The sequence below is a fragment of the Puma concolor genome, chromosome A2 (genome assembly GCF_028749965.1).
Source record: "Puma concolor isolate L17-30 chromosome A2, mPumCon1.1.hap2, whole genome shotgun sequence".
In the NCBI taxonomy this organism is placed as follows: domain Eukaryota; kingdom Metazoa; phylum Chordata; class Mammalia; order Carnivora; family Felidae; genus Puma; species Puma concolor.
The window spans coordinates 23,094,743-23,109,256 of record NC_141668.1 but is presented as its reverse complement, the minus strand read 5'-3'; the positions used below and the strand labels follow the sequence as shown (position 1 = coordinate 23,109,256).

Genomic DNA, 14,514 nt, shown 5'->3' with positions numbered 1-14,514 from the left:
CCGGGGCTGCGTCCTGGCCCCTACCGCCACGGGTCCGAGCTGGGGCTAGCCCCGGCCCACCCAGCCAGCCACAGGGCAACCCAAGCCCGGAGCGGGCAGAATGCGATTTTATTTGGTTGGCACGTCGTGGATGGCGACTTCCGCAGGCCCCTTAGTCTCTGGAGACCGAAGCGAGAGGCCTGGAGGATTTGTTTTCACTTGATGACAGTGGCGTTTTTTATAATCCACTGCCGGCCCTTCCATTGCGGAAGCCGTTCTCTCCTGGCACAGTTGTGGTGGGTTTCTCTTCCAGGAGCGATGAAAGGGTTAGTGGTTCCCAAATCATCTTGGAAGTCGGCATGTCACTCCCTGACTTGGCGACTGCTGTTAACAAAGCACAGGGCACCTTAGTGAATGTGCACATCCAGAGGATCTGGAAGGACACCCAATGTGAGGCAAGAAAGAGACCCACTTGGAGGGACCAGAAAGCTGGTCTTTACTCTTAGCAAGAGGGTAAAGTTCGGATCACGGACTACCATGCCCAACCTTCTTTATAGTTCTGGATTCCTTGCCTTCATCAAAACCCAGTTTAAAAACACTGCCAGTTTAGTCTTCCCTGTTTCATCCCACCCCTTTCAAATGATTCCTTCTGCAACCATGTGGACACCCAGGTAACTCTTACTAAGGTGCATTCGCCTGTATTCATACTCTTCTTAGTCTTTTCCTAAAGTGGAGGTGGTTTTCAGTTCTCCTGAGAGTGTAACCAAGAAAATGTTACTGTCTTTGGTTTCAGTGTCATCACTTTATCCAGATTCTCTTTTAACGTCTGCCTGTTCTTGGAAGCTTCCATGGCGGGCTCCTCTTGCTTCCATCCCTCCCCACTTTTTGGATGCGTTATGCCTTGTAAATGTCCCTTGACTCGGCTTCCTTATTCCTACTGCGATCGCCTTAATTCGGGCCCTGTCCTCTAACTCCTGGACAGCCCCCTAATCAGGCCCCATCCAAACCTTCTCTGTGTAATCTTTATTTGGATGCCTGGTAAACAAGGAAAGTGATTGGCTACTGGCAGAAGGAGGGCTGGCTGGCGGTGTCTTTTGCTTGAAGTGGAGACATTGTTTCAACTCCACAGACCCATTCTTTAGGGAAAGCACCATAATGGGCTCTTCAGATACTGTTACCTAAAGTAAGTATGTACTCACTTTTCTTGAGGGAAACTGTAAAGTTGCCAGAAATCTAATAATTGTTGCAGACTGAGATATTAAGTGTTCTGTTCAGAAATGTAAATTAGGTAGATCATTAACAGGTTCTTGCCTGTTAATGATCTAGATCATTAACAGGTTCTTGCCTGTTAATGATCTACCTAATTTACATTTTAATTTTTAATTATTATAAATTTGACTAAGTGTATGTCAGAAAAAAAAAATGTGACTAGTATATCAAGCCCATGATGTCAGTGATGTAGTATTAGGACAGGAACGCACACACACAAAAACAAACAGGGGCGCCTGGGTGGTTCAGTTACTTGAGCATCCGACTCTTAATTTCGGCTCGGGTCGTGATCTCATGGTTCCTGGGTTCGAGCCCCGTCTCAGTCCCCTTGCTAATAGCACTGAGCCTGCTTGGGATTCTCGCTCTCTCCCTCTTTCTGCCCGCCCCCCCCCCCCATCCTCCCAACCTCGTTCCCTCTCTCTCAAAATAAATAAACATTTTTAAAAAAGAAAAAACAAAAAACCTTTTAAAGAAAAACATTATATGAGTAAGGGCAAATAACACATCAATATGGCCAAAACTATTAGAGTGGTAGGTGATGTCGTCTGGGAAACACCACACTAGAGCTTTCTTGAAATTTGAGGGTTTAAATGGGATCCAAAGCCTAGTGCCACCTGGGCCTCTTAACAGTTGTTAGCTTCCATGCTATGAGAAAAAATAGTCTCCAGAACGTCCACGAGACTTGTTGATTTGCCCTTTTCTCTTGTCCCCCCAAATTTGCGCCTCCTGCCCACACCTCAGATCTGTAAGCCATTGCTTTGAAAGAAAGAAGCTTACCAGCTTTCTTCATATCTCTTTCACAGACTGAAGCAAAGTTGAGCTGAGGGTACATTTTTTTCTGTTTCTGCAAAGCACAGACCTTCATATACTGCCCGTCACTTTTGAAATCATCGTAGGTGGAAAACCTTCACAAAGAAAGCTCATTTAGTAGATCCTAGGGCAGGGCGTTAATGGAACCAGTCACTACTTTATCAGATTCTGGGGGAGAAGAAAGGACAGTGACTAGATGGTGTTCATTGGTGGGAGTATTGCTCCGTGGGAGGGAAGTTTCTAGAACCTAGCATTGTAAACCTGTGCAGGAACTCCAGAATCTCTTACCTCTTCCCCAAATTAGATGTGGGCTGCTCCTATAACCCATTTCAAATGAAATCTCACAGCACCTTGTTCCTAAACTGCAGCCCTTTATATGCCCTAAGAGAAAATTTTGTTCTTTTTCTCACAGAGATCTTTGAGTACTTCTGGTCACTCTCGAAAATCATTCTTAGTGAAAAACCTTAGTTTTGCTTAACTCTCATTCGGGTCTAAATGAGGTTGGGAGTCATGTAGGGAAGCTGTCTCATCACTATGCAGTTATATATATTTCCTACAATCAAAAGTTTTTGTTAAGTTGTGATGAAAAGAGCAGCATGAATAAGGAAAAGAGAGGAAGGAAAATATTCACCTAAACCACTGTTCTTGCTTGGATGTAGGATCAGCCAACAGGGTCACAGGAAAGGTTGGTTTCAGCTCAGATCTTAACTTTTTCTTCTGAGACATCAGGGGTAGGCAGAAGTTCTCAGGAGGGTTGTGCTGGTAACCTTCCTGCAGCAGAGGGAAGAAGGGTCAGTGAAGGAGGAAGCTGAACCCTTGGGACTGAACTAAGTTCCCAGACTAAGCTTCAATTCCTCTAAAAGGATGCGACAAACCCTGCCAGAGAGGGGAAGTGGGGACTGAAACCAAAAGAAGAGGAAGCCGTTCCCTGAGTGGGCTAAAACACTAGACCCCCTTATCCATGGAAGATACATTCCAAGACCCCCAGTGGATGCCGAAAACCATGAAGGGTACCAAACCCTAGACATATACTATCTTTTTTTCCTATACATACATATGATAACGTGTAATGTATAAATGAGGCACAGTGAGGGATTAATAGCAATAACCAATAAAATAGAATAATTATAATGTAACAAAGGTTATGTGAACATGGTCTCTCTCTCTCTCAAAATAGCGTACTGTACTGACCCTTCTTCCTGTGATGATGTGAGAAGGTAAAATGCCTACATGATGAAATGAGGGAATGGCGTATGCACTGTGACTTAGCATTAGTCCCTCTTGATTAGATTATACCCAATTTGATTGTGGGTAACTGAAACCCTGCAAAGGTAAACCACAGATGAGGGCTGGGGGTGCGGGGGGTGGGAACGGGTGTACCTATTTGCTTTGTTGTCAAAAAACTTGTCCAAAGCTTGGTCAGTTTCCTAAGTAATTGACTGGACTTGCCCAGTGGCCCTTTGAAGTGAACAGCAGAGGAATTTACCCAGTTTTGAGAAGGATTCAATTAGTGAATCGCTTAGGAAGCCAAGCATTTGGTACTAAATTGGGAGATAGATCCATGGGACCCTACCTTCCTTTCTCAAAGATGACTGCCTCATTCACATTCCCTTCTCTGTCTGCAGTGAAAAGGTCACAGAATGGGATGTTTTGTGAGGTAATAATTTCATCATTACTAAAGGTCATAGAATCAAAGACTTTCAGAAAAGCTCTTAAAGGTCATCCAGTCTAACCATTCATCTGACCCCCTAATCCCCTCCACAATATTACTACTAAGTAAGTGGTCAATCTTCCTACACCTAAAAGCCCAACCTGTTTCACCTTTGCTCAGCTGTTAGCTATCTCCCTGTAACTTTGACCCTGCAGCTCAAACAGAACAAATCCAATGTCTCTTCTGCAGGGTCCTTAAGGAATTTGAAGAGATCCATCACGTCCCTCCTAAGCTCATTCTCCTCTCTTAGGCTCAACATTGCCAGTATTTTGAACTTTCTTTCATGCGATGTGGCTTTGGGCTCCCTCTCCTTCTGCTTTTTCTCATCGTAACTCATTTGAGAAAGCGACCGTTTATATTCTTTCTAATATGCGACAATCTGAAATGAAAACAATATGCTAGCAACCGTGGGACCATCACCTTGTTAAAGACTATTCAAATGTCATCACCTCTTCCAGGAGCCTTGCCTAACTACACCATCTAAAATTGCCTCTCAGGCTCATTGTGCTTCATTCCCTTATCCTGCTTTGTCATGGCACTTAGCACATTATATAGTATCTGTGTGATTGTTTGCGTGTTGATGGTCTGTCTACCTCACTAGAATTAAACATCATTCAGGCAGTCCTTGGGGTAGTCACTGATGTATCCCTACTACGCGTAACAGTGCCTGGCACAAAGTAGGTGCTCCATAAATACTTGTTGAATGAACGAAAGAACGAATGAATGACTAGGCTGATTAAATGACAACACAGTGAGCTTCTTCTCATAGAATTTTAAAGCCTCTTTAAAAAAAAAATACTTCTGGGGCGCCTGGGTGGCTCAGTCGGTTGAGCGTCCGACTTCGGCTCAGGTCACGATCTCGCGGTCCGTGAGTTCGAGCCCCGCGTCGGGCTCTGGGCTGATGGCTCAGAGCCTGGAGCCTGCTTCCATTCTGTGTCTCCCTCTCTCTCTGCCCCTCCCCCGTTCATGCTCTGTCTCCAAAATAAACGTTAAAAAAAAATTAAAGAAAAAATACTTCCTGTTGAACCATGTCTTTTAAATGCTGTACTTGTTCTCTTTAAGCTCTTCCAGTTTGGAGGAACTTCCGTTCACGTTACCTCAACAAAAAGAGATTTTACTCTACAAAAGCACATGTGCCTAGGAACGAAGTCATAGCTAACAATCTGGCCACAAAAAGAGCAGAAACTCTGCAGAGCTAGATCTCACAGCAGAAAAACAGGAACGGAAAAGTATTTGGAATCCAAAACAGCACTAGCTAAGGACTACAACAGCATGAGTTTGTGTAGCTCGTCTCTAGCCCCGTATCATTAGCCTGTCTCCTACTTTCTTCCTGTCTGCTTCCCCCTCTCTCTGTGTTCACTCCCTACCTTTACCCTGTATCTTTCTCCTCCCTGTAGCTTCTGCTTGTTTGTTTCTACTTCCCTGTAACTTCAACCTGCCCCTCCTCTGCTTTCGTGGTCCCTGCACTACGCTCCTCCTCCTGGTTTGATTTTTTTCTGGCCTCTCTCTACCTGCCCCGTCGGCTTTCACTCTTACCACCTTGATCTTCCCCCTTTCCAGACCCAGAGGCATGGAAGGAGGACTCTGTTTGGCCTGGGGATTTGGGTCGTTGGTAGGTTGGCTGGTTTTGGTGTTGGTTTGGCTTCTGGCTTTGGGGGTTTTTTGTTTGTTTTCATTTGGGGGTACCAATTTATACCACAGGTCACCGATCAGCCTATGAATTTTGATTCCCTGGCTCTGGTGCCCTCCTGCCCCCACCTCAGGTCCCCAGCCAGTTGCACAAAAGAGGATCTCTCAGGGCATCCTTTTCTTCATGGACTATGGTGGGGGCCGTTTCACTTAGAAGGGACTGTGGGGATAGCAATCACTGTGATAGACATGCCATCTCCGTTCTTCGACTTGCCTACTGGAACCCACCCTCCTCTAACACACATGCCTGGGCATAGCAAAAGAATGCTTCTTCTGTGTATGATCTTTGGCTCACCAAAGACCGTCACTTTTGTTTGGCAAGAGAAAGGGGGGGTGGGTTGCAGTATGAATATGAAAGAAGCATTCTAGATGGGCATATCCTTCTTCTTGAACTTGTTGCTGACAGTCCATAGAACTACCATGGTGTCAGTCTTTGACAATCGGTGCCTTAACTCTATTAATACAATTTGACTGGTAGCACAGTTTGCTCATGAATATGATCAGGTCCTGCGTGTGATTTGCACAAAGTTCCAGCTGTCGGAAGAAAGCTCGTCTTGCACCAAGTGACATGATAGTCTTGTATTTCCTTCTCTACCTTGAGCAGGACAATCTTAGCCTGGCATTTGTTCCTTTCTCGTTGTACATTACCCATCACCATGAGAAGTAACCACTGAGTTTACATCCAAAGGGCACAAATACTGAGACTCAAGAGACCATGGGCAATGAATTAATTAGCCCATATTCAGCATATATCATTGCATATTAGCATTTTATCCCCCATTTGGAGAGGAATCTTTTACCGCCATTCCTCTAGCAACTAAGGAAATACTAACCTCAAATTCACCACTTTGCGTTACAAGGGTCTGTCTCAGGTAATTTCTGTTATAATTAGATTCTTTTGTTTGCACTTTCACTTTATTTAATTTCTTCTTGTTACATTAGGCCTGCTCTCAAGGCTGTCAAGATCTTTTTTAGATCCCGATTCCTAAATATCTTTTAAATTGATTTTCTTCACTTCCTCGGCTATTAATTTAGTTCAATTCTTCAGCATCTCTCCCCTTAGCTGTTGTAGTAACATCACAATGAATCTTTCTGATTTGTATCTCTTCCCCAACGAACACAACTTTCTCCTCCAAAAAACGGTCTTTCTAAAATGCCAATTTGATTGCGCCTTTTCTGTCCTGCCATTTACTCTCTTACATCTCCAATAAGTGCTCCTCACTTTCTTGTGTCTTCATGTGTCTGCCTTTCCCTCTGATGGGGATATTCTCCTTTTCTTTTGCCAAGGATCATATCCTCTGTAAAACCTCCTGGATCACTCCCTTTCCTCCGACAAAGATACTAATATCTACGTGAGTTCTATATCTTCCATATTCTTTTATTATCCATATATCCTGGTATATTATAATAACTTTTCTATTTCTCATTTATTGACCAGTCTCTCCTACTAGTCTCCAAGTTCCTTCAAGATAGAAACTGTCCTGAAAGCATCCTTATATCTTAGTTCTTTGTGTAGCATATGTTCAGCAACCGTTTACCGGATCGAACGTCAACTTCTGCAGTGTAGAACCGAGTCCCAGATGCCTGGCTGTTGTGATGGAACATCCTCTGCTGTGTTCCTCTCTCCTTCTCCTGACACCCAAAGCCGTGGGTATAAAGCATAATCCTTTCCCCATCTCCCGTTTGGTTATTTCTGTTCCTCGTTCCTCATTTCCTGATTTATCCTTTGCCACTTTACCCTCAACCCGAAAGCCAGTGGCTAGTTCACCTTTGGGGAATTACAAACTAAATGTCCTTGGCCAGGGAGGAACAATTTCTAATGAGGACCCTCTTTTCTCCACGCAGTGGAGTTTCATGACACGAGCTTGTGCAATTCTGGTTCTGAGCCTCTCCAGATTCCTTGTGTGTGCAATACACAGCAAGGCAGAAGAAGGAAGAAGATGACTCCTGACAGCATCTTCCACGTTAACTTAATTCCCTCTTCAAGCCACCCCCTGATTCCTCAGGGTCCTTCCTCAGGGTGCCAGGAAGCTTCCCCAGGCGCCATTACCTTGAGCAGCAATTCCTTGGGAAAGTATTTGGGTGCGATGTTCTTTCCTTGCTGGTCGAATGGGCAGGGAAGTGGGTTGTTGGTCATAATCAGTAAGGTCTTATCCTGATCGTACTCTGTTACTTTTAATGTGAAGCTTTTGATTTTCCCGTTTCGAGCCAGGAATTTCTGCAGGGCAGTGGGCTTCAAAGGCTCATAGTACTGGGCCTGAGCAACACAGAGGTTTCCAGAGAGACAAAGGGATTAGATCAAGAGAAGATTAATCAATTGGCTAGTCTTCAGCCTCTGTGGGGGAGGGACTGACGCTGCACAGGGGCCGGACAAATCTGCTCTGAAGCAGATTTTACAGAAATCTGCTTGGTTTTACAGAAAACGTCTGAAGCCCTCTGTCCCTCTCTGCCCTCAGAACATTCCCCACAAATAGACGAAGGGGTGAGGAAGTGAGATGGGAGGGAAGGTTCCCACATAAAAGGAGCAAGATGACTTAGTCCTTCTGAAAAAGTGTAACATCGTGCCCAACACAATGGGGCAAACAGAAGCTTCCATGTCAAACCTAGGTGGCCTTCTCTACAAGTCTGTTTGAGGCAAAGGGAGAGATCGCCAGACACCAAAGCTCCTTCCTTGTTCCGGGATACCAACACAGCCCCTCTCTCCATCTCCCCACCCACCAAGGGTTCTCCACGGGCACAACCACATTAACATGCATAATAAGCACGACCTTATAAAGGAAAAGCAGTCACAAAAGACTGCGTGTCATTTAAGACGTGGTGGGGGAAGGGGCGGTCCCGCTAAATTTGCTTTTCCATCCCTAGAAGGGAGGCAGAGGATTGGCGAGGGAGAGAATAGAATACCTCCTATTAGAAATAGGTTTTCTCCACTTAAAAAAAAAATCAGCTGCAGCCAACACCCCCTTCCCACCTCCTCCCTCGTCCCTCCCTATCACCGTACCCAGCACTGCCACAGGCCTGGTGTCCTAGGACAGCCCTGCTTTCCTGTCCCAGGAGTCAGCGCGGTCACAGAAGCTGGTGGCACCAGGAGGCATTTGGGATACCCTAGCAGTGGCCCTGCTGCTGAACCCTTAAGGATCTTGGCGGGGATGAATGCTTTTTCCACCTACCATATTTGGATGGACTGTGTATTCCTGAAGGTTCTTCAGGACAAATTTTGAAGGCCCGACTGCGTCAAAAATCTAGAGACAATAATTGAGATCAGGAGTTTCACGTTGCACCTGTCCTAAACAGCATTCCATTCCTTACCTCACCTCACCCTAGGCTGACTAAAAACCGGTCAGAAGAACAAAGTACTACCAGTTTTGTACCCTGGGATCCCGGGATGCGGCCACAGCAAGGAGAGCTACGTTCCGAGGCATCCTGACAGGGAAGCTTGTATGTGGAAAAGGTGGGCCTGCTTTATTATGAATGTCAGATAAAGCTGTGGGGGAGGGAAGTGGGTAAAGGGCAGCATTAAAGTTCAGATGGGGACAAATCACTCCAAGGGATCGCACCTCTTCCTTCTGCCTTTTCCATTTCTATAGGGGTGAAATCTAGTGAAAATCAACATGGAGGACACCCTCTCCGGGAGAAAAGCAACTCATAAAAGGGCAACAACTGAAGGCTTGTGGTGCAAGGGAGCCCTAGGGATCACTGCCTGCCGAGCTGGAAGCAGACACACAGAGGAAGAGAGAAACAACGGTGCATTTTGCTTTTTTTGAATATTTCGACAGCACACGATTCTTCCAGAAGTGATGGCAAAAAAATAGTTGAATGTTGGTCATACTTTTGTCCACCGCTTTGCATTTTTCTGCCGGTGGACGTGCTGGTGATTGGCAGACTGTTGGGGTGTCGCGTCTGGTCGTACAGTTGCCGGGCCTTCTGCATCGCCTTCGCTGACCCTGGTGTTGCTGCCTTGCCTCCAGCTCAGCCCTAACTTATCCACAGATGAGTCAAAAGGATGAGGACAGAAGGAAATGAAAGCTGAGTTACCTCCTTTGGGCTTGGCATAATCGGAAATCAGAAAAAGAGGAGGAGTCACAATCCTGTGTGTGGACCAACATTTCCAAGGATTGCCGTGCCCCCGAGGAGGTGATATGGTAAGGTGGGGCACGGAGGAAACAGAACATGCACTGAGAGGTGAGGAAAGTGTGGATGTGAATGGAAAAGAGGGAAGGTGTAAGGATGGGACAGAACCGTGCAATGGCGGAAGGTGTTATGTTCCTAGAGGAAAATGCCAGAAACTGGCAATGCCCAGGGGTGGGGGTGGGGGGGGCATGTGGACTAGGAGGAGGCCTATCAGAGCCATGCCGTACATTCCATTAGGAACAATGGGAAGCAGTAAATCCAAAGATGCAATGATTTAATTTTTGGAAAACTGAAATCCCTTTGTTCAAAACAAAGATATATTAGGAATAGTCCACTTCACAGATATGATACATATATTCAGAACCACAGAACTCTCAGGAAAACGTGAGAGAAAGATGTGAAGACTTTTCTCTTGTAGGTTTTTTAAAAATTAATTTTAGGGGGGGAAATCTCAAGGGAAAATGTTTTTACTCTTGAATTTTTCTGAAGTGTTGCATCTCAGCTCCAAATGAGTCTACGGCAGTTGACTAAGCCCACGGGAGTGTCCCAAGTGGAATATGTTTTTAGTTGTACGTTGAATTGTACCATCGTGGCTGGTAAAATAAAAGTTGGCCTGGAAAATTCACTTGAATATGAAAAACCTGGGGAAGCAACCAAACCATCCAATGGAGTTTTGCTGCAAGAGGTGTCCATAAAGCCTAGCTAAGTAGGGTTTCTAAGATAGGTTTATGGTCCCTGGCTTCTAGCCCTGATTTGTCGCGGATACATCCCTGTCTCTTTTCTATGTCTCTGTTTCCCTTTCATGAAATTAGGATAAATTACCCTTGCTGTCTGTACAAACATTGACCGTTTCTTGCTCTTCAACAGGAGGTCTGTGAACCCCACTTCCAAAGTACTCAGAGTAACTCCAAAGAAAGACTATACATACACATTTACTAAGGCTCTTTCTTACCTCATCATTATCAACCCTTATTCCTTTCTCAAGTTTAACTGAGCTGGTTCCTGGAGTCATTGATACGGCATCTTGGAACCTGAAAAAGCGGAAAATCCAATGGTATTTGCTTACTCAGAGGCCTGGTCATTGGCATATTCTCAATCTCCCTCAACAAAGTTTGGGAGCCCGACGTAGAGGAGCCCAATTTGGGTGGTCACTAATTGAATATGCACATATAGTAAAGAATAGGATTTGTTATTATCCAGCCTGCATTCTGGTGGGGGGGGGGGGTGGGGAACAAAACTTCAGTTCAGTGAGTTCAGCAAGTGGGACCTCTTGGAGATATGATGATATCTGATAAGTTGAATTTTTCAAAAATAAGGGTGTTAGACAGCTTAAGGACATTCTTTTGGGCACCTGGACCTTTATAATATCCTTAAAGACGACCTACTATTTTGAATGCCCACCTGCCTGCTCTTCTCCACAGGGAAATGGCTCTACCTTTGCCAATAATTAACTAGTGATTCCATGAAAAGGGACATTATTAGTGGAACTTCACAACTAAATTTCCAATTCTTAGTGACTATGCTTGGATTACTGGCTCCCTCTTGTACCTCACCACATCTACGTTTCTCTATCTAGAACTAAGATGGTAAGAATCATGAATGGCAAATATTCTCATACTCTGTTTTTTCTCTTAGTTTCAGATCCCCTGCCCAGATACCAGTTCCTTTTGGAGAGAAGAGGGAGGGAGGCAGAAGTTGCAATATTTAGTAATAAAGTGTTTTAGATTCCATATTTTAGATTCCATGACTAATTCCACTAAACCCATTTACTCCCTGAACATAGGAAAAGATGCTCATCAGTAAGACTGGGTTAATGATTAAAATAAATGGCCTGCTTCCTCCTTGGAGATAATTCCTGTTTGGGTATTAACTAGCTTACATTAAATAGAAGCCTGGGACTACCTGAAGTAGACCTCTCTCCTCTAAAAATGAGGGTGGCAGGGGCGCCTGGGTGGCTCGGTCGGTTGAGCGTCCGACTTCGGCTCAGGTCATGATCTCGCAGTCTGTGAGTTCGAACCCTGCGTCAGGCTCTGTGCTCACAGGTCAGAGCCTGGAACCTGCTTCCGATTCTGTGTCTCCCTCTCTCGCTGCCCCTCCCCTGCTCATGCTCTGTCTTTCTCTGTCTCAAAAATAAATAAAAACATTAAAAAAATTTTTTTAATAAAAAAATAAAAATAAATAAAAATGAGGGTGGCAGTGTAAGGACCAAACTAAGAAAAACAGAACTAGCCAAGCTATGTGGTTGGCGGGTCAACTGCTGTAGGATGGCACGAATCATCCCCAATCCCGTATCAAGTCCCATCCAAGCATGGCTCACTTCCACCTGTCGCTGGCTACCAACTCCATCCTTAACTCAGGCCAGACGTCTTAAAAATAGTCTCAAGGGGAGCAGGTGACACATTGTGGGTAGACCAAAATAAATTCATCCCCACTTAACATCTTAAAGGTGGTACCTTTTTTATGTGTCCTACTATCTTAAGTCATCTAATAATAATATACTGTAATCTTTATTGTAGCACTTTTAAAAAATGAGTCTCTGTTATCTCAAAGGCAGCACAGGATCCCAGATACTCTTTTTTTTTTTTTTTTTTTTTTAAATTTTTTTTTCAACATTTTTTATTTATTTTTGGGACAGAGAGAGACAGAGCATGAACGGGGGAGGGGCAGAGAGAGAGGGAGACACAGAATCGGAAACAGGCTCCAGGCTCCGAGCCATCAGCCCAGAGCCTGACGCGGGGCTCGAACTCACGGACTGTGAGATCGTGACCTGGCTGAAGTCGGACGCCTAACCGACTGCGCCACCCAGGCGCCCCAGGATCCCAGATACTCTTTATGCCAATTTAAGGGATAGAGCTGTGGGGGAAATTCTCCTACAGCCCAGCAGTGTCCACCAGGGACAGTCTGGTGCCTTACTTTTGACAACTCTATTCTAATTGCTGCACGAAACACAGACCAAGATCCGGTTTTTGATCTGAGGACAGTCAGTCAATTAAAATATTTTTTAATGTTCATTTTTTTATTTTGAGAGAGAGAGAGAGAGAGAGAGAGAGCAGGGGAAGGGCAGAGAGAGATGGAGACAGAAAATCCCAAGCAGACTCCGTGCTGTCAGTGCAGAGCCCGATGCAGGGCTTAATCTCACAAACTGTGAGCTCATGCCCTAAGCTGAAATCAAGAGCTGGACGCTTAACCGGCCCAGGTGCCCCTAAAACATTTTTAATGAGTCTACTCTGTGACTAGTACTGTTCAGAGTGATATGGACTACAACAAATGTTTGCATAAAATCGTCCTTATAAATTAGTTGGGCAAAGAAAAGTACACACTTGGTTTGTCTCTTTTGGCCCATCGCTGTTCACTGCTAAGTGGGTCAATCCAAGGCAAGTATTCACCCAGAGGCCAAAGTCAGCGTCTCCAAAGAGTCCAGGTTCTGTAGGGGCTCAATTCAATCCATTTCTTCCTTAGCACACACTGTGTGTCCAGCCCCGTTCTTGATCCTGTTTTGGAAACAAGGCTGGTGGGTGCTGTTGTGAATGCAGAGAATGCACAAGACGTGATGACCTTTGTCCTCAAGAACTTAGGTGGTAAACGGTGGAAGGGGTGGGTGGGTGGAGGAAGTGATTGTGAAGTGTGAAATAGAAAGGACAAATACATGCTAGTACATTAGGTGAGTCATTTCACCTCTCGGGGCCTTAATTTCCTCATTTGTAAAAATGGAGAGAGTTAACCAAATGATTTAAAGATAATATTCTAATTCCTTTTGACAGCGCGAAGAATTTTCCTACATAAAGACCTGAAGTAAAATCCATTCACGGGTTAGTCGTGGGAGAGAGTTGGAGAGCAGCCATGCTTTAATTTACATCCCCTTTCAATACAACCACCCTCTCATAGGTTAGGTCTATAAAACCAGGGAAAGTGTGTGTATATGTTGGTGTGGGAGGGGGTGGCAGGAAGTTGCTATATTTCTTTGATATGAGCAACTTAAAATGGAAGATAAAAGTTGACGGTGTACAAGCCACTATCTCGAGAAGAGAGGTCAGTGAGGCTCACGGGGATGTTTCCCAAAGGATGTGGAGCTTGAGCTGGGCCTTATAAGATAGTGTGTGAAGTCACCTGACTGGAAGGTATTTGTCGTTGTTTTAAGTAGCAAGACCTAAAAGTGGATAGGTAGGGTGGGATCAAATCATGGGGGTCTTGGCAATGAAGGAGGAACTTTGATAAGGTCTTTCAGCCCAAGCTCCTATCAAGCCCATGGGTTTGGAGGAAAGATCTGCCTTAGTGTTGAGAATGTTGATAAGTGATTATTTAAGGTTTATATCTGGTTTGTTTGTCTAGACATAAACCCTAAAGATAATTGTCTAGAGTGTATGACTAGACTGAGCTAAACTCTGAAAGTTCCCTCAAGGGTAATAGACTAATGAGGTTTTCACCCTTTCCTCACCTTTAATTTACTGGAATCATGAGTCCAATTCATGCGGATACTGAAACTAAAATAAAAAGAAGCCACCCAACTGGAAGGTACAAATCTTGGGTTGCTTTTCTGCAACGCAGGGTGGAAAAAACCAAAATCACACAAACACAAAAATGACACCCAGACTAAAAATGGAAAGATCTGGTGTACAATACCTTGAAGGACATCAGGAGACCTTAGTTCATTGAGGAAGGAGAGATTCCTTGGCACTGAAAACTTCCGTTTTGAAAGTGTTTTATTCTTTTCTTGATTCTGGAGGAGACGCAGGAATTTGTGATGAACAGGCAATCTAGAATGCTGAGGTGTTCTATGTTGGAGTGAGCACAAAGGCTTCAACAAAATCTGCACCGATCTGCTCCAATTTGTTTTTTTCAAACTGTGACTTCCCTGTACATACACTGACCTTGTCACCATATCTTAACTTCTACTTTATTTTTTCTTAATGTTTATTTACTTATTTTGA

General features: G+C 44.5%; 1 protein-coding gene across 1 annotated transcript; it reads right to left on the bottom strand.

Moving 5' to 3' along the window:
• Positions 1–91: 91 nt before the first annotated feature.
• TSGA13 (testis specific 13) lies at positions 92–14,170 on the bottom strand. The gene is given in 9 exon segments (XM_086690039.1): positions 92–232; positions 235–363; positions 2,026–2,153; positions 2,690–2,829; positions 7,509–7,715; positions 8,626–8,697; positions 10,539–10,617; positions 12,907–13,077; positions 14,022–14,170. Coding segments are annotated over 8 exon segments (816 nt in total). The 5' UTR covers positions 12,930–13,077; positions 14,022–14,170; the 3' UTR covers positions 92–194.
• Positions 14,171–14,514: the final 344 nt, after the last annotated feature.